The sequence below is a fragment of the Carcharhinus amblyrhynchos genome, chromosome 11, assembly GCF_965287045.1.
Source record: "Carcharhinus amblyrhynchos chromosome 11, sCarAmb.v2.hapA, whole genome shotgun sequence".
In the NCBI taxonomy this organism is placed as follows: Eukaryota; Metazoa; Chordata; class Chondrichthyes; order Carcharhiniformes; family Carcharhinidae; genus Carcharhinus; species Carcharhinus amblyrhynchos.
The window spans coordinates 3,093,667-3,112,481 of NC_137334.1; the positions used below are offsets into that span (position 1 = coordinate 3,093,667).

The 18,815-nt window shown below is 42.7% G+C and overlaps 1 protein-coding gene and 1 pseudogene across 2 annotated transcripts; both read left to right on the forward strand.

Moving 5' to 3' along the window:
• Positions 1–2,866: 2,866 nt before the first annotated feature.
• LOC145349841 (gamma-crystallin S-1-like) lies at positions 2,867–6,482 on the forward strand. Of its 2 annotated transcripts, none has more exons than XM_080198424.1 (3): positions 2,867–2,878; positions 5,270–5,516; positions 6,214–6,482. In XM_080198424.1, the coding sequence occupies exons 1-3, from the start codon at positions 2,867–2,869 to the stop codon at positions 6,480–6,482; spliced, it is 528 nt and encodes a 175-aa protein (XP_080054550.1). The 2 variants fall into 2 exon arrangements, with proteins under 2 accessions (XP_080054550.1, XP_080054549.1); XM_080198423.1 differs by lacking the exon at positions 2,867–2,878 and adding an exon at positions 4,198–4,215 and having other exon boundaries at positions 5,270–5,512; positions 6,207–6,482.
• Positions 6,483–11,518: 5,036 nt separating this feature from the next.
• On the forward strand, positions 11,519–17,701 carry LOC145349771 (gamma-crystallin S-1 pseudogene; annotated as a pseudogene).
• Positions 17,702–18,815: the final 1,114 nt, after the last annotated feature.

Consider the following 18,815-nt stretch of genomic DNA (forward strand, 5'->3'; position numbering starts at 1 on the left):
AGTGGATCAGTTCCACTTTCCCGCTTTCGCCCCATAACCCTTAATTCCCCTGTCTATCAGAAACCTATCTACCCGCGACTTAAATATATTTAGCGAGGCAGCCTCCACCACTTCAACGGGCAGAGAATTCCAGAGATTCACCACCCTTTGAGTGAAGAAGTTCCTCCTCAACTCTGTTTTAAACTGCCCCCCCCCACTTATCTTGAGGCTGTGCCCTCTAGTCCTGCTATTCTTTCTTAGTGGGAAGAACCTCTCTACGTCTACCCTATCCATCCCCTTCATTATCTTATATGTCTCTATAAGATCCCCCCTCATCCTTCTAAACTCCAACGAGTACAGACCCAGTCTATTTAGTCTCTCTTCATAAACTAACCCCCTCATCTCCGGTATCAGCCTAGTGAACCTCCTCTGCACTCCCTCCAAGGCCAATATATCCTTGCGCAAGTGCGGCGACCAAAACTGCACACAGTACTCCAGCTGCGGCCTCACCAGTGCCCTGTACAGTTGCAGCAAGACCTCCCTACTTTTATATTCAATCCCCCCTCACTATAAAGGCCAACATCCCATTCGCCTTCTTGATCACCTGCTGCACCTGCAGACTGGGTTTTTGCGACTTGTGCACAAGGACCCCCAGGTCCCTCTGCACCATAGCATGCTGCAGCTTTTCGCCCTTTAAATAGTAATCCCTCCTACTATTATTTCTACCAAAGTGGATAACCTCACACTTGCTAACGTTATACTCCATGAAGCTGATGAAATAGGAGGGATAGCAGCAATGTGCTTACAAAGTTATCTCAGTGACAGCAAACAGAGAGTAGTTGTGAACTATTACAGATTACCTGAAGTTATACAGTAGGTGCCCTGCATGGGTATGTTGACTTATGGTTAAAAAAAACTAGACTTTGCTGCTGAAAAAACAAAACTTTAAGCTATGAGGGAGCTACAGATAGACTCAGCAAGCTGATTTCAGCCTCTCCAGCGGGAATAGGCCCCGTCCCTGGATTTTCAGTGTGACTCACACTAGTGCCCTTTGTGCTGCACAGACTGTGGGAGATTCCCACAGTGAAAATCCCACTGAAAACAAAAATGGGATTTACAGGAATTCAACACTCAGAATTCTTTGGGAGAATCCCGGCCTTGCCTATCTACTGGTTTCTTGGACAAAGCAGAAAATTGCATGGCTATGTGATGGGAGAAGGTATCCTTTTGTGATTTTCTGACCTCCCTGATTGTAGGGACAAGCCTGTGAGAACTGGTGACCTTTAGCTCCATGTGTTCATATATTTTCAGGATAATAATGTCCATACCATTGATCTAACAAACATTTCTCATGGATTAACATAACAGACTATGACCAATTGGCGGAGTAATGAGTGCATTGCACTTTAACAAGATATGAAATTAAAATATTTAGCTATAAAATCTCACTCCTTGCTTTCTTCACTAATTTCTTATCAACTGCAGGTAGAATTAGGGATCTTCTTGTGAGGGATCCTCTTGGGACGAGTGATCATGGTATGGTTGAATTTCTGATGCAGATGGAGGATGAGAAAGTAGGGTCCCAAACCTGTGTCCTCTGAACAGAGGGGAGTATGATAAGTTGAGGGCGGAATTGGTGAATGTAGATTGGGGGCACAGATTGGTTGGTAGGACGGCTGAGGAACAGTGGAGGATTTTTAAGGAGATCTTTTTCGGTACTCAGCAGAAATATATTCCGATGGTAAAGAAGGAATGTAAGAGAAGAGATACCAGCTGTGGTTATCGAAGGAAGTAAAGGAGAGTATTAAATTAGAAGCTGATGTGTTCAGAGTGGCTAAAAATACTGGGCAATTAGAAGATTGGGAAGGTTTAAAAAACAACGAAGAATGACTAAGAAAGCGATAAAGAAAGGAAAGATAGAGTGTGAAGCTAAACTGGCTCTAAATATAAAAAATGACAGTAAAAGTTTTTACAAATACATAAAGAAGAAGTGACTGGCTAGAGTGAATGTTGGACACTTGGGGGATGAGACGAGGGATTTAGCGGTGGGTAACGAGGAAATGGCTGAGGCTTTAAATAAGTTTTTTGTGTCGGTCTTCATGGAGGACGACACAAATAGCTTGCCGAATGTTAAAGATGAGGTAGGAGATGAGGTCCTTAATGCAATTACTGTCACTAAAGAGGTAGTGCTTGATAGACTAATGGGACTGAAGGTAGACGAGTCCCCAGGACCGGATGGAACGCATCCCAGGGTTCTGAAAGAAATGGCAGAGGTGATAACAGATGCCTTAGTAATTATTTATCAAAATTCGCTGGACTCTGGGCAAGTGCCAGAAGATTGGAAAACGGCTAATGTTACACTGCTGTTTAAAAAAGGTAGCAGGCAAAAGGCAGGGAATTATAGGCCAGTTAGTTTAACGTCTGTAGTTGGAAAAATGCTTGAATCCATCATCAAAGAAGAAATAGCAAGACACCTAGAAAAGAATGGTTTGATCAAGCAGACGCAGCACGGATTTGTTAAGGGGAAGTCGTGTTTAACAAATTTATTGGATTTCTATGAGGATGTGACTAGTGCGGTAGACAGAGGGGAACCGGTGGATGTGGTGTTTCTGGATTTCCAGAACGCGTTCAATAACATGCCTTACAAAAGGTTGCTGCAGACGGTTAGGGTGCAAAGAGTTGGGGGTAAGGTGTTAGCGTGGATTGAGGATTGGTTGTCTAACAGGAAGCAGAGAGTTGGAATCAATGGGTGCTTTTCTGGTTGGCAGTTGGTGACTAGTGGAGTGCCGCAGGGATCGGTACTGGAACCTCAACTGTTTACCATTTATATAGACGATCTGGAGGAGGGGGCTGAGTGTAGGGTACAAAATTTGCTGATGACACGAAGATGAGTGGAAAAGCGAATTGCATGGAGGGTGTGGAAAGTCTGCAGAGGGATCTGGATAGGCTGAGTGAGTGGGCGAGGACCTGGCAGATGGAGTATAACGTTAGCAAATGTGAGGTTATCCACTTTGGTAGAAATAGTAGTAGGAGGGATTATTATTTAAAGGGTGAAAAGCTGCAGCATGCTATGGTGCAGAGGGACCTGGGGGTCCTTGTGCACGAATTGCAAAAACCCAGCCTGCAGGTACAGCAGGTGATCAAGAAGGTGAATGGGATGCTGGCCTTTATAGCGAGGGGGATAGAATATAAAAGCAGAATATAAAATGAAGGAACAAAGACTTTTTTTTAAAAGAAAGAAGAAATTAGAGAAATGCTAATGGATATTTGAAAGCCCACAACACTGTTTTCTGAATTTGGGACAACTCTGACATAAGAAAGCATGCTGTAAACGGCTACCTTAAAATGAAGCTATGTAAGACAAAGAACAAGCAATCAACATAGGTTACTGCTTGGAAATAGAAAGGCTTGATTTCTGTTTTAAAGATGTTATGGAGCAAACTAAATCGAATTAAGTGATTGAGAAGATAGAGGCTGGAATTTAACAGCAAAACGGAGTTGGGATTGAACGGAGTTGGGCTTCCAGCTGGCTACACTCCCTGGGAACATCAATCATACAAGGGATTGTGTTCCTTTTTATTGTGATCTTGGCATTTGTTGGAACTGTGTACCTGCTCAAATGTTGCTGTGCACAGATTATTAAGTCTACACTTGACAGCAGCAAAAATAATGGCAGTTTGTGTACGGAGAAAAGAATATCTCAAATGCCAAATAGCTTTTTGGGACCCAGGAATGCTTACTTAAAACATCCATTTAGTGGCCTGATCTTGCGCTGGCCAAGGGCCAAGAGGGAAGATATGTTAGAAAGGGTTTAGGATAACTTGGGAGTAAAAAGACTAAAAGATCAAAATAGGTTAACCTAGAGTGAAAACAATATAATAAAAGTACAAAGTACCTGGAGTTACTGAGGTACTGTTTGCATAGAAACACATATAGTCACTGCTAGAGAATTTAAACATATATTTTTGAAAATATTATGTTCCATATTAAAAGCATATAACTTGGCCAATTATATGCTGCTCGAAGCATGCTGGGATATAACTAAGTAAGAAGAACCACATTCCTTGAAAACAGTACAGCTACAGAGGGAAGCAGAAGTATCAGTGTGTGTCCCAGACAGCCCAAACTATTCCAGACAGTAGAATGAATAGAGCAATACAACTTCCCAATAAAGAGGTGCTGGGAGACAGAGGGAAATAATTTTATTTACATATTCCCATGTTATCAGAGAGTAGAGTATCATTGGCCAAGGTAAACGATCTATACTAATAATGATTGGCCTTTGTTTAGGGGTGGGCAAGGAGGTGAGGAAATGAGTTTTGAAAAATGTATAATGGTAATACCAAAAGCAATGCAATTTAGAGTAATTTGGGCTCTCTCAAATTGCTCTCCTACACGCACAGACCAAGCTGGACAATAAAGTATGTCTTCAACCAGAATTACTGTCTCTGTGAGTCCTTTGTACTTGCTCTCCCAAAAAGCTCCTACAACTGGTAGAACTAGAGCTTAGTTAATATGGAGTATGAACTTTATCCACTTTTGTTTAAGTCCTCAGGATATAAAGATCATTACTGCATTAGCCCTTTTATTGTACTTTGTACCTGCTGATAACAGTTTAAATACTAAGAGAAGTGGGAAAATAGATACATGCAGTAATTATAGTTTGAGAGGCTTTGGAGCACAATGTAAAATTGGGAGCACTGACAATGCACATCAGCCTATATTTAGTTTGCAAATCAAAAAGAACTTGTTTTGTATATAAATATCTGTGGCCAGTTCTGGAGTCTACTACAACCATTACATGGACAAATTGGAAACATACCCGATTGAATGTGTCACGTTAGCTGTTGGGGAATTTCAGTGCAACTAGAGTATCAGGAAAGAACACCGATGCACTTTTGCGTTACTGACTCAACAATTAAAATGAGTTGGAGGCAAAACACATTCAATGATACAGAGGTGTATTAAAAGCGGTTTTTCTTTAGTGTATGCGACATGTGTTTTGCTGCTTTTGTGCTGAGTTTAAACTATCGCAATCATTAAAATGACAAAAGTACAGCCCAGGGTGGCAATTCTGTCCAACGTATAAATACCAAGCTGTGTGAAGCGGGGAAACATTCAGTCAGTTAGCCAGCTAACTCTGAGCTCAAAATGGGAAAGGCAAGGATAAAACCGAGTTTATGAATTGAATTTTTCATTAAGCATTGCCTATTGATTATATATTACAGTAGAACTCTTCTTGCCAGATTTAACAGTTTGCCGATTAAATATTTGGCGTCTCTTTCCACAGATTATCTTTTACGAGGACAGGAACTTCCAGGGTCGGCACTATGAGTGCAGCAGTGACTGTCCCGACCTGTCCCCTTACTTCAGTCGCTGTAACTCTGTCCGTGTCATGAGTGACTGGTGGGTGCTGTACGAGAGACCCAATTACATGGGATACCAGTATGTTCTGAGCAGGGGAGATTATCCTGAGTACCAGCGCTGGATGGGATTCAACGACAACATCAGGTCATGTCGCTCCTACCCATATGTAAGTTTCCTTTGGTGACTTTTGTATATAACCCGGATGGATGAGTGAAAAATAATAAACTGTGAGGCAGTCGAGTTTGTTGGTTGCAACTGAGGAAACCCTTCAGCTGTTTCCACCAATGTTTTTTGTGTGGAGCAACTAAATATTCTTATTTTGAAACAGAAGCAAACATAAATTATTGTCCTTAATATAATAATTAACTATACTTAAATATCAAAACCATGAAAGATGCACATGGATCAATAGTTTAAAGAGAAAATATTAATATTATTATAAGTTGGTTCATACTATTTAACTACTTAGAGCTAAAAGCCTACTTGTTGAAACTGTTGGTTTGATTGCAAGAATATTCTTTTCAATGAGCTTGTAAAAGTTAAGCCTTATCAAGAAGAACTCTATCCAAATACAATGTTCTATAAAACAGTGAGGTGGAAAATACCATCAATTCCAAATGTGAACCATAAACTAACATTGATTTAAAAACAATTCTGTATGGCTCAACAGGAATCCAACCTCAGATTTCAGCATTTTTTCTAACATTTTGAAGTAAGGACACATGGGAATTTAATCAACAGACAATGTACTCAATTGTTCAGTAATATCATTTGCAACTCTTCATTTATTCCCTGCTCTACAGAAAGCTGCCTTTCTAAGTGTTAAGTCCATTACAAATATGGTTTTATCTCTATTCCAGTACCGAGGTGGAAACTACAGGATGAGGATTTACGAGAGGCCTGACTTTGGGGGACAGATGATGGAATTCATGGATGACTGTCCCTCTGTCTACGATCGTTTCCGTTACCGTGACATTCACTCCTGCCATGTGATGGACGGTTACTGGATCTTCTATGAACATCCCAGCTACAGAGGCCGACAGTACTTCATGAGGCCCGGAGAATACAGGAGATACAGTGACTGGGGCGGCTACAACTCAACTATCGGATCTTTCAGACGCATGAGAGATTTCTAGATTGTTCTTGACAAATGTGATCCCTCTTTGCTGAAATATTTTGGAAAATAATAAAACCTCCCTTCATTCAATGTCCATGTTTTCATTTATTTGTGGATATCATTAGAAATCTCTTGGAACTGAGTTCCCATCTTCTCCATTTTACACCTATAATCTCAGCTCATGAATATATCTCATCGGCAAGATGTAGATTTAAGAATAAGCCTTGTCCATATTATTAATAATTTAATATATTGACTGGGTGAAATTGAGAGGACACTCATTGTATACTTCCAAATCTCCGTAGATATGGAAATGGTGCCAGAGAACTGGAACACTGAAATTGTTTCTACAGAAAAATAGTGTAAATCCAGTCTTATCACTTTGTGGTGTGGGAGAAGCTTTGCTAATATTACCTGAGGTTACATTTACAGTTACTTTGCCGAGTGTAGATTAAGGAAACTCAGCAGGAACGTGTTAAAGCCAAATCATGTTTATCTTTGTCAAAAGCTTTGACAAAGGGTCACCTCGACTCAAAACATCAGCTCTTTTCTCTCCTTTTACAGATGTTGCCAGTCTTGCTGAGGTTTCCCAGTATTTTCTCTTTTGATTTCATGTTTATCTATTTTGATTGAGTGTTTATGATGAAATAACGGATTGGATTGGTGAGGGTCACGTGGTTAATATGGATTTCTAAAGGGTGATTGATAAACTGCCTCATATTAGCCATGCCGGCAAAATTGAAGCTAATGAAATAGGGAGGAAAGCAGATACAAATTCACAAAGTTGGCTGAGGAACAGGAAACTGAGTAGCTGTGAAGTAATACAGAGTCCTTGAAGTTATACAGTGGGTGTCCTGCAGGGATATCATGCCTTCTAGTAAGAAACTAGACTTTGTTTTACAGGGCAGAATTTTAAAAGATGCTGCTGAGGTATTTTAAACTGTGAGGAAGATACAGATAGACTTTAAGAACATATAAAGAGGCTGGTGGAATGAGTGGGCACATGGCCAAGGCATTCAATGCAGAAAATCTGAGTCGATTCCTTTTGTTGGGAAGAGTGAATAGCAGCAATATTAAAGGAAATACAATTTTGAAAGGTTACACGCACTCAGATTTCAAGTCACATACATACACATTATTGAATTGAGCAAGTGGTTAAACAGGCAAATGGGATCCTTAGATTTCTAAAAAGAGGTATGGAAAATAAAGGCAAGGATGTTCTGATGAATTGTTATAAAGCACTGGTTGGGTTTGAACTGAACTCTTGTTTCAAATTCTTGACGAAGGATTTTCTCCTGACAGAAGAGAATGTTTGGAGATGATTTCATGGATGTGTTTAAAATTCTGAGATGTCTGGACAAATTTTATAGAAAGGCTTTGTTTCCTTGGGTGTCCTCTGCTTCTCAAACCATCCACCAATTTAAGGTGATTGACAAAAAGAAGCCAACATGAGGAAAAGCATTTTTAAATGGAGAGTGGTTCCGATCTGGCACTCATTACTGGACAGCATGTTAAAGGTTGCAAGGGAGAACCGTACAGGAAAGGGAAGAGAGTAACTTTGCGATGCTTCATGGAATGAGTGGGGTTTGAGAAATATTCATGATGCTCAAGCACCGACTGGCACCGAAATGTTTTCAAAATCCTTTGTGGTTGGCAGTTCTAAGATTGATTCACCAATGATTGCATGAAGTGAAACAGGGATTAATGCCTATGTGTGTGTATGAGAGAGAGAGGTGTGAAAACAGAGCTGTATCAATGATTAAGGACCACCCCTCCCCAGGCATTAGAGCTGGTACCAGTACAATTATATTGTATATCAATTACTTGGAAGAGAAAATAGAAATATAACTGACTGTAATTCCAAATTGAATCAAGGTAGACTTGCAAATAATGAAAAACAAGTTGGTCAGCTAGAATGTCATGAGATTTGGGAAGTGTGTTAAACACTGGAACTATAAATGAACAATGCAGCAGAGGGAAGGATTTGGGTGTGCTGGTGAATGGCTGTACATCTTGGGTTATGTTGCACGTGGAACTGAAGACAAGTCACACTGGCTGGAATGTTCATGGTTTGCAGAAGCTGCCTGATAGGAAGATAGGAACGGGGGATTTAGGAGCAGGAGTAGATCATGATCTGTGCATAAATAGTGTCATTGCGGATAGAAAGATACTGAATGATACCGGTGAGATTGAGAAAGTCTCAAAGTTGCAAATACTCACTTTGTAACATCAATGGAATTGCAAACACGTAAGTAGTTTATAAATGCATGAAGCTGACCAATTCAGGGGAAAATGATCGCGTTCAGATATTTAATGGAACTGAATTAAACCATCATTGTTTTGGTGGCTTGTCTGAGTCTCTCTCTGTCTCAGGCATTAATATCTGAATTATATTTCATTAAGGAATTCAATGCCTGATAAGGTGATGGAAACCACTTCCATCAAGAAGAGAGTTACAGAGAGGAACAGAATAAAAGGCGGTGGCTATTTAGCTCCTCTGGCCAGTCCCACATGGCTGCTGTGCAGTCAACCCCCAACTGTCTTCACCCATTACTGCTTAACACCTTTGGTTAATGAGAAGCTATCAATCTCAGATTTAACATTTACAGTATGTGGAAGAGATTTCCAGACCTCAGGCACCATGTCTCATTCATTTTTTAGTCCATCGCTGAAACTCTTTAAATAGAATAAATAAGTTGTATTTATTTGGCCCACCTTTTCTGAAAATCTTGGAAATGTCAATCAAGTTTCCCCTTAACCATTTAAATTCAAGGAATTAAAATCCTGCTGTGTATAATATCTCCAGGAGGCCAGGTATCGTTCTGATGAGGTTATTATACAATCTCTCCAGGGCCAATTCATTTGTTCTAAGGTGTTCTGCTCAGATCATTCACAATGCCACACGTGAGGCTCAACTAGAGTTTTGTTAATATGGAGCTGGGCTTTTTCCCAATTTTATTTATACCTTCTAGATATAAAGACCATCATTCCATTGGTCTTTTTATTATTCTCTACCTGTTGGTAAATATTTAATGATTAAAAATATGGTCCCCAATTCTCTTTAGTCTTCCGTTATTTCTAGATTTTTACACATGGAAAGTACACTTTTCAGTCCTTTCAGATCCAAATTGAATCCCTTCACCTATATTGCCTACATTTGCCACAGGTATTTTCCACTTGCATAATCTACTAATTTGTACTTTCATGCTTCCATCAACACTCCATACAATAATGCCGGTCATTGGTAAACTTGAATATGTGGCTTTCTGTGTCATCATCTAGGCTATTAATAAAGACTGCGAGTACTTGAGAGTTCAACGGAAATTGTTAAAAGATTCCACGAGGTACATCTTCCCATCCTGAAGAACTGTCCACTACCTCTTCCCTCTTCTCCTGCCATTCAGTCATTTCCTAAGCAGGTCAATAACTTGCCTTCCCTTGCCTGAACTTCAACTTTGGTTAAGTCACTCTTTGAAGGGATTTTATTTAACACTTTCTGGAAGACCACATTAATAAAAGCCAGAGATATTTCCCAGTCTACTACCTTAGTCACATTTTTAAAACATTCAGACAGATTTGTCAGGTGTGATTAAGGGATTCATGGTGGGGGCATCACCAGCAGATGTGTTTGCTTGAGAATATTTTGTCAATCCAAAGCTCCAATATTCTGCTCTTTAAACAAATAAATTACACTGTTATGAATCAGACTCGCCATATTAATTTAATTAATTAACGTGTATATTCAATGACTATCTGTTGTGATACAGGTTGTTTAACTAGTTTAGCTGTAAATTTGGTGCATTACATGTACTTTTTCCCAGTCCTTTATTAACCACTTGCCAAAGTGTGAGGGAAAGCAGAAACTTTAAAACTCAGCAGTCACTTACCAATGCCTCTGAACCTCAGTTCTCAGGTTTCACTGACTCTTGCTCCCTCTATCAGACCAACCCCGGCCCTCTACAAAAGCAGAACAGCACAACTTCCCTCCACTGCGCCAAACTCGCTCACTTACCACATCTCCAGAGTTCATTAAGTACTCTGCCCAGGTGAACTTCGTGCTCCTTATTTTGTTTGATTCATCAGCAACTGATAAGCCAAAAGAACGAAAGGTTCCGGCCATTTAACCTCAAAACAAAAGGAAAACGCTCACCAGCTTCCAGGGATGAAGGAAATGAATGCAAGTTGACAGTCCCCTCTGCATGGAATGTCCACTTGTTCCAAATATCTAACTTAACTCTGTGTTCACAAAGTATTCGCTTCTTCAATATTCCTTGAATAGGATCACTCCAGATCTTTCTTTCATCATTAATGATTTTTTTTTGAAACCACATTCTAAAAATGTCCTTGATCACACTACCACTGGCCTGTTTAATTTTCTGTTTACTATTCCAAAATGCCTTCAGCTCAACCGAAACTTAGAAACTAATGAAAGGTCCCACACAACAAAGTGACGCTGATTCAAACATGAACTCAATATGAACAATAAAATGTTAATAAATACCATCTATGTAACCAACTAGATACATGCAGTGATTATAGCTGTATGGGCTTTGGAATACAATGTAAAATCAGGTAACACTGATAATTACACATCAGCAAATTAATAAGGTGGTGTGAATAAAAAAAAATTGTTCTGGATAGATACATCTGCCTTGTGGCTAGTTCTGGAGTCCACTACAATCATTACATGAACAAATCGGAAACATACCTGATTGAATGTGCAACGTTAACTACTGGAGAATTGCAATGTAAATACAGTATCAGGAACACAATGAATATCAATGCACTTTTGCCTTATTGACTCAACAATTAAAATGAGGTGAAGGCAAAACACATTGAACTATACATAGGTTAAAATGGTTTTCTTTAGTGTATGTGACATGTGTTTAGTTGCGTTTGTGCTGAGTTCAAACTAGTGCGATCATTAAAATAACATAAGTACAGCCCAGGGAGGCAGTTCTGTCCAACGTACAAATACCAAGCTGTGTGAAGCAGTGAACTATTCAGTCAGTTAGTCAGCTCAAAATAGTCAGTTAGTCAGTTAGTGAGCTCAAAATGGGAAAGGCAAGGACTAATCAGAGTTTTAGAATTCCTATTGCTGGGTTTGAAAAGTTATTAATGAACTAATCAGTGTCTTTTTCCACAGATTATCTTTTACGAGGACAGGAACTTCCAGGGTCGGCACTATGAGTGCAGCACTGACTGTCTCGACCTGTCCCCTTACTTCAGTCGCTGTAACTCCATCCGCGTTGAGGATGACTGGTGGGTGCTGTATGAGAAACCCAATTACATGGGATACCAGTATGTTCTGAGCAGGGGAGATTATCCTGACTACCAGCGTTGGATGGGATTCAACGACAACATCAGGTCATGTCGCTCCTGCCCATATGTAAGTTATCTTTGACAATATATTTTCTATCCAAAATGAGATGTAGAAAACGTGTGCTCAACATCTGACTTTGTGTATTTCAGCTCTGAAGAGGAGACAGCAGCTGTTTTCACAGGTCTGATTTTAACCTTGGCTGGTTGTGGTTAACAGATAGTGGGTTGTGTGCCCATCACATATCCAGCCTGATTTACCAAACCGCTCGTGTTTCTTCCTCTAACAGAAGTTAATAAGAGCCCTTGTGATTCTGTAACCACTGTTGGTACAAGTCGGTAGTTGTGCAAACTGTAAAGTTGCATCTGGGTGTCACGTGAACAGCTTACTGCAAAACAGAGGAACTACAGTTCATACATTCATTTACAATTAACCAGATATTTACATCTGAAAGCCAAATTGACAGTATAAAGTAATAAATTCGTTTACAAATAGATTATGACATGATTGGCTCCAATTTAATGGCAGATATACTTGCACTCAGCCTATTCATTTTACTGTAATTGCTAATACATTATAGAAAGAGAAAGTTACCCCTACACAGAAAACATCTGCTCACAATGGACACCTGAAATAGATTCAGATTGTTGCTGATATTGATAAAGCTCTGCCTGTGTGCACCAACTACTATGAGTCCCATTGCACTCTTACACACACTCTTACACCCTTCCATTGTTTGCTGGAGCAGGTGAGTGAAGGAGCAGAGAGTCAGGTAAGAAATTACCTGTTTAAAACCTGTTTAAATAAGTTTAAAGCATTTTCATGGGCTTTTTAGTGTGTGGTAAGAACTTACCTTGTAGAACTGTTTAAATCATTTAAAAGCATTTTCGCGGGCTTTTTGTGTTTACCGCTTTAAGAATTCAAAGGGAGTGGATAGCAGGGATGTGTGAGTAAGCAGGCTTTTAAACAGCGCCAGGTTTAAAAGGAGGCCTGGTGTAGACAGCGGGCAGCGTCGGAGCGGGCAGAGGAGTGAGAGGGAAGCAGAGTGAGCTACTAGGCCTTAGGAACAAAGGGCTCTGGAGAAAAGGGCCAGGTAAGTTTGCGTTGAAATTGTTTAATATTACTACAGTGAATAATGGAGGGGCATGTGATGTGCTGTTTCTGTATGATGTGGGAGCTGGTGGACCCCAGGGTCCTTCCCAGTGACCATGTCTGCAGTAAGTGCTGGTTGCTGGAGGAGCTCCAGCTCATAGTAGATGAGCTGGCCTCTGAGCTACGGACGCTGAGGCTCATCAGGGGGAGGGAGGGTGCCATTGTCAGTGGGGTGCAAGAGACATCCACCCCCCCCCCCAGACTGGCTAACTCTAAGGGTCAGGGACAAGAGGGGGCTGCTGAGAGGAGGAAGGAGGGTGGGGAGAGGAGGAAGGAGGGCGGGGAGAGGAGGAAGGAGGGCGGGGACTGGAGGAAGGAGGGTGGGGACCGGAGGAATGAGGGTGGGGACAAAGTGCCTCAGCCTCTGTATAACAGGTTTGAGGTTCTTGCTTCCAGTGTGGGCAAGAACAAGGACTGTGAGGTTGGTGAGCAAACTGCACACGGTACAGTGATGCAGACACAGGACAAAGAGAAGGTGAAAAGGAACGTAGTTGTAATTGGGGATAGTGGGGTGAAGGGTATTGACACTGTCCTTTGTCACAATGACAAAGTGCACAGAAGGGTGTGTTGTCTGCCTGGTGCTTGGGTCCAGGGTGTCGCATCTGGGCTGCAGAGGAACCTGGAGTGGGAGGGTTCGAATCCGGTCGTTGTGGTACATGTGGGTGCCAACGACGTAGGCAAAATGCGAAGTGAGGATCTGGGGAGGGAGTATGAAAAGCTGGGAATGGAATTAAAAAGTAGAACCGACAAGGTGGTTATCTCTGGACTAAAGCATTCGGAATAAAGTGGATGAGCTGGTGGCGCAGATCAGCACAAATGGATACGATCTGGTGGCCATTACAGAGACGTGGCTGCAAGGTGACAGGGACTGGGAGCTGAATGTCCAGGGGTATCAAGTGTTTAGGAAGGATAGGCGGAAGGAAAAAGGGGGGTGCGTAGCTCTGCTGATTAAGGATAGCATCAGGGTGGTAGCAAGGGATGATATAGGAACCAAATAGCAGAAAGTGGAATCGTTGTGGGTGGAGACTAGGAACAGCAAAGGGAGGAAGATGCTGGTGGGTGTCGTCTATAGGCCCCCGAATAATGATCTGGAGGTGGGGCGGGCTGTTAACGCGCAAATAAGTGCAGCGTGCAGGAATGGGGTGGCTGTAATTATGGGGGATTTCAATCTACATATTGATTGGTCGACCCATGTTGGACGCGGTGGGCTCGAGGAGGAGTTCTTGGAATGCTGCCGGGATAGTTTCCTGGAACAGTGTGTGTTGGAGCCGACGAGGGTGCGAGCTATCTTGGATCTGGTGTTATGTAATGAGGCGGGTAGAATTAGGGATCTTGCGGTGAAGGATCCTCTTGGGAAGAGTGATCATTGTATGGTGGAGTTTCTGTTGCAGATGGAGGAGGAGAAAGTGGGTTCCCGGACACGCGTCCTTTGTTTGAACAGAGGGGAGTACGGTAGGATGAGAGAGGAATTGGCGAATGTTGATTGGGGGAGCGCGTTGGAAGGTAGATCTGCTGAGGAGCAGTGGAGGATCTTTAAGGAGATCTTTCTTGGTGCTCAGCAGAAATTTATTCCTATGGTTAAAAAGGATCGTAGGAGGAGAGATAATCAGCCGTGGATAACGAAGGAGGTAAAGGAAAGTGTTAAATTAAAAGCGGATGCGTTTAGAGTAGCTAAGAATAGTGGGCGAGAAGAGGATTGGGAGAGGTTTAAATGTCAACAAAGATTGACAAAGAAGTTGATAAAGAAGGGTAGGATAAACTATGAAGCTGGGCTAGCGCTTAATATAAAAAAGGATAGCAAGAGTTTTTATAAATATATAAAAAGGAAGAGGCTGGCTAGGGTGAACGTTGGACCCTTAGAGGATGAGAGGGGGGACTTAGTGGTAGGGGATGGGAAAATGGCTGAGGCCTTGAATAACTTTTTTGTTTCGGTCTTCACAGAGGAGGACGTGAATAATTTGCCGGGTGTTAGTGATGGAAAGATGGTAGGAGTGGAGGGTCTGAATGACATTATTGTTACTAGAGAGGCGGTGCTCGACAGACTGGAGGGACTGATTGTGGACAAGTCCCCAGGACCGGATGGAATACATAAGAACATAAGAACATAAGAAATAGGAGCAGGAGTAGGTCACCTAGCCCTTCGAGCCTGCCCCGCCATTCAATAAGATCATGGCTGATCTGTCGTGGCTCAGTTCCACTTTCCCGCCCTCTCCCCATAACCCTTAATCCCTTCTCTTATCAAGAACCCATCAACCCGCTTCTTAAAAATATTTAGCGAGGCAGCCTCCACCACTTCAACGGGCAGAGAATTCCAGAGATTCACCACCCTTTGAGTGAAGAAGTTCCTCCTCAACTCCGTTCTAAACTGCCTCCCCTTTATCTTGAGGCTGTGCCCCCTAGTCCTACTGTCTTTTTTGAGCGGGAAGAGTCTCTCCACCTCTATCCTATCCATCCCATTCATCATCTTATACGTCTCAATGAGATCTCCCCTCATTCTTCTAAACTCTAACGAGTACAAGCCTAGTTTATTCAGCCTCTCCTCATAGCTCAATCCCCTCAACTCCGGCATCAGCCTAGTAAACCTCCTCTGCACTCCCTCCAAGGCCAAAATATCCTTGTGTAAGTGCGGCGCCCAATACATCCAAGGGTTCTGAAAGAAATGGCGGAGGTGATAGTGGATGCCTTGGTGGTTATTTTCCAAACGTCGCTGGATTCCGGGGAAGTGCCGGAAGATTGGAAAACGGCTAATATTACGCCGTTGTTTAAGAAGGGTGCCAGGCAAAAGGCAGGGAATTATAGGCCGGTTAGTTTAACGTCTGTTGTAGGTAAAATGTTAGAATCCGTGATCAAGGAGAAAATAGCGAGGCATCTTGAGGAGAATTGTTTGGTAGAGCAGACGCAGCACGGTTTCGTTAAGGGGAAGTCGTGTCTGACAAATTTATTGGAGTTCTATGAGGATGTGTGTAGGGCGGTGGATAGAGGAAAGCCGGTGGATGTGGTGTTTCTTGATTTTCAGAAGGCGTTTGACAAGGTACCTCACAAGAGGTTATTGCAGAAGGTCAGGGGGCATGGAGTTGGGGGTAGGGTGTTAGCGTGGATAGAGGATTGGTTGTCAAATAGGAGGCAGAGAGTGGGGGTCAACGGGTGCTATTCGGATTGGTGGTTGGTGACTAGTGGAGTGCCCCAGGGGTCGGTGCTGGGCCCTCAGCTATTTACCATTTATATAGATGATCTGGAGGAGGGAACCGAGTGTATGGTGTCGAAATTTGCTGATGACACCAAGATTGGTGGAACGGCAAATTGTGCGGAGGGTGTGGAGAGTCTGAAGAAGGATCTAGATAGGCTGGGCGAATGGGCCAGGAACTGGCAAATGGAATTTAATGTTGGCAAGTGTGAGGTGGTCCACTTTGGTAGGAAGAATGGTAGGAAGGATTATTACTTACGTGGCGAAAAACTGCAGCAGGCAACGGTGCAGAGGGACCTCGGGGTCCTTGTGCATGAGTCGCAAAAACCCAGCCTGCAGGTGCAGCAGGTGGTCAGGAAGGCGAATGGGATGCTGGCCTTCATAGCGAGGGGGATTGAATATAAAAGTAGGGAGGTCTTGGTGCAGCTGTATAGGGCATTGGTGAGGCCGCAGCTGGAGTACTGTGTGCAGTTTTGGGCGCCGCACCTGCGCAAGGATATTTTGGCCTTGGAGGGAGTGCAGAGGAGGTTTACTAGGCTGATACCAGAGTTGAGGGGGTTGAGCTATGAGGAGAGGCTGGATAAACTAGGCTTGTACTCGTTAGAGTTTAGAAGAATGAGGGGAGATCTCATTGAGACGTATAAGATGATGAATGGGATGGATAGGATAGAGGTGGAGAGGCTCTTCCCGCTCAGAAAGGACAGCAGGACTAGGGGGCACAGCCTCAAGATAAAGGGGGGCGGTTTAGAACGGAGTTGAGGAGGAACTTCTTCACTCAAAGGGTGGTGAATCTCTGGAATTCTCTGCCCGTTGAGGTGGTGGAGGCTGCCTTGCTAAATATTTTTAAGACGCGGGTTGATGGGTTTTTGATAAGCGAGGGGATTAAGGGTTATGGGGAGAGGGCGGGAAAGTGGAACTGATCCACTTCAGATCAGCCATGATCTTATTGAATGGCGGGGCAGGCTTGAGGGGCTAGATGGCCTACTCCTGCTCCTATTTCTTATGTTCTTATGTTCTTACGTTCTTATGAGTAACTGTTTAAATTTACACAGGAGCTGCTTGTTGCCAGCAAGTTTCAAACATTATCAACCTATTGAATCGATGTTAATAAATGGTCTCATTGTTGCCATCTTCTGTTACATTCCTTCCAGCACAATGTTCCGCTTTTAATAGGTATAACAAATGTACATTTGCAGTTTTAAAATTAATATCATCTTATCTCAATTCCAGTGCCAAGGTGGAAACTACAGGGTGAGGATTTACGAGAAGCCTGACTTTGGGGGACAGATGATGGAATTCACGGATAACTGTCCCTTTGTCTACGATTGTTTCCATTCCCATGAGGTTCACTCCTGCCAAGTGATGGGCGGTTACTGGGTCTTCTATGAACATTCCAACTACAGAGGCCGACAGTACTTCCTGAGACCCGGAGAATACAGGAAATACAGCGACTGGGGCGGCAAAGACCCAACTGTCCACTCTTTCAGATGCATAACGGATTTCTAATCTGTTATTGTTAAACATGACCCTATTATGCTGAACCATATGTCAACATAATAAAATGCGTTCTATTACAATGTCACCTTGCTTAAATCACTTATTTTCAGATGCTTGTCGAAATTGTTCCAAACCATGCGTGTATCCAATATTCACATGCAGAATACTTCACCAGTGATGAGATTATCATTACATTGATAAAATGCAGAAGCAGAAAAATTGTAGGCCAAGATTCTGTCAGAAAAGCGTGAACAGGCCCATTATATCATCTCTTCTTGACCTTGCTGAGGTTTGCATATTCAATAGGGGAATCGCCCTTTTGTACAGGAACAAAGAGACTTTTTCCTAGTTTCCTCCAAGAAGGAATACTTCAAGCTTTCCTGAAGTGGCTGTGTTTCAGCTCCCTGGGTCGAACAGTGTCCAGGGTCCCACCAATGAGTCCGGGGACTGGAAAGTCAGAAAGTTGCAAGACCACACCCTCAGCACCTTCTCTTTCTGAGGTTTCTTAAGCACACAAGTAATGAAAGAGGAATCGTACATGAATATTACATGGAATTTAATGTTGGCAAGTGTGAGGTGGTCCACTTTGGTAGGAAGAATGGTAGGAAGGACTATTACTTACGGGGTGAAAAACTGCAGCAGGCGACGGTGCAGAGGGACCTCGGGGTCCTTGTGCATGAGTCGCAAAAACCCAGTTTGCAGGTGCAGCAGGTGGTCAGGAAGGCGAATGGGATGCTGGCCTTCATAGCGAGGGGGATTGAATATAAAAGTAGGGAGGTCTTGCTACAGCTATATAGGGCATTGGTGAGGCCGCAGCTGGAGTACTGTGCGCAGTTTTGGTCGCTGCACTTACGCAAGGATATTTTGGCCTTGGAGGGAGTGCAGAGGAGGTTTACTAGGCTGATGCCGGAGTTGAGGGGGTTGAGCTATGAGGAGAGGCTGAATAAACTAGGCTTGTACTCGTTAGAGTTTAGAAGAATGAGGGGAGATCTTATTGAGACGTATAAGATGATGAATGGGATGGATAGGATAGAGGTGGAGAGACTCTTCCCGCTCAGAAAGGACAGTAGGACTAGGGGGCACAGCCTCAAGATAAAGGGTTTAGAACGGAGTTGAGGAGGAACTTCTTCACTCAAAGGGTGGTGAATCTCTGGAATTCTCTGCCCGTTGAAGTGGTGGAGGCTGCCTCGCTAAATATT

Excerpts from the sequence above, each read along its gene's own strand:
- LOC145349841 (XM_080198423.1), top strand. Across the intron at positions 5,513-6,206 it reads CATGTCGCTCCTACCCATAT|TACCGAGGTGGAAACTACAG; the intron begins GTAAGTTTCCTT and ends TCTCTATTCCAG.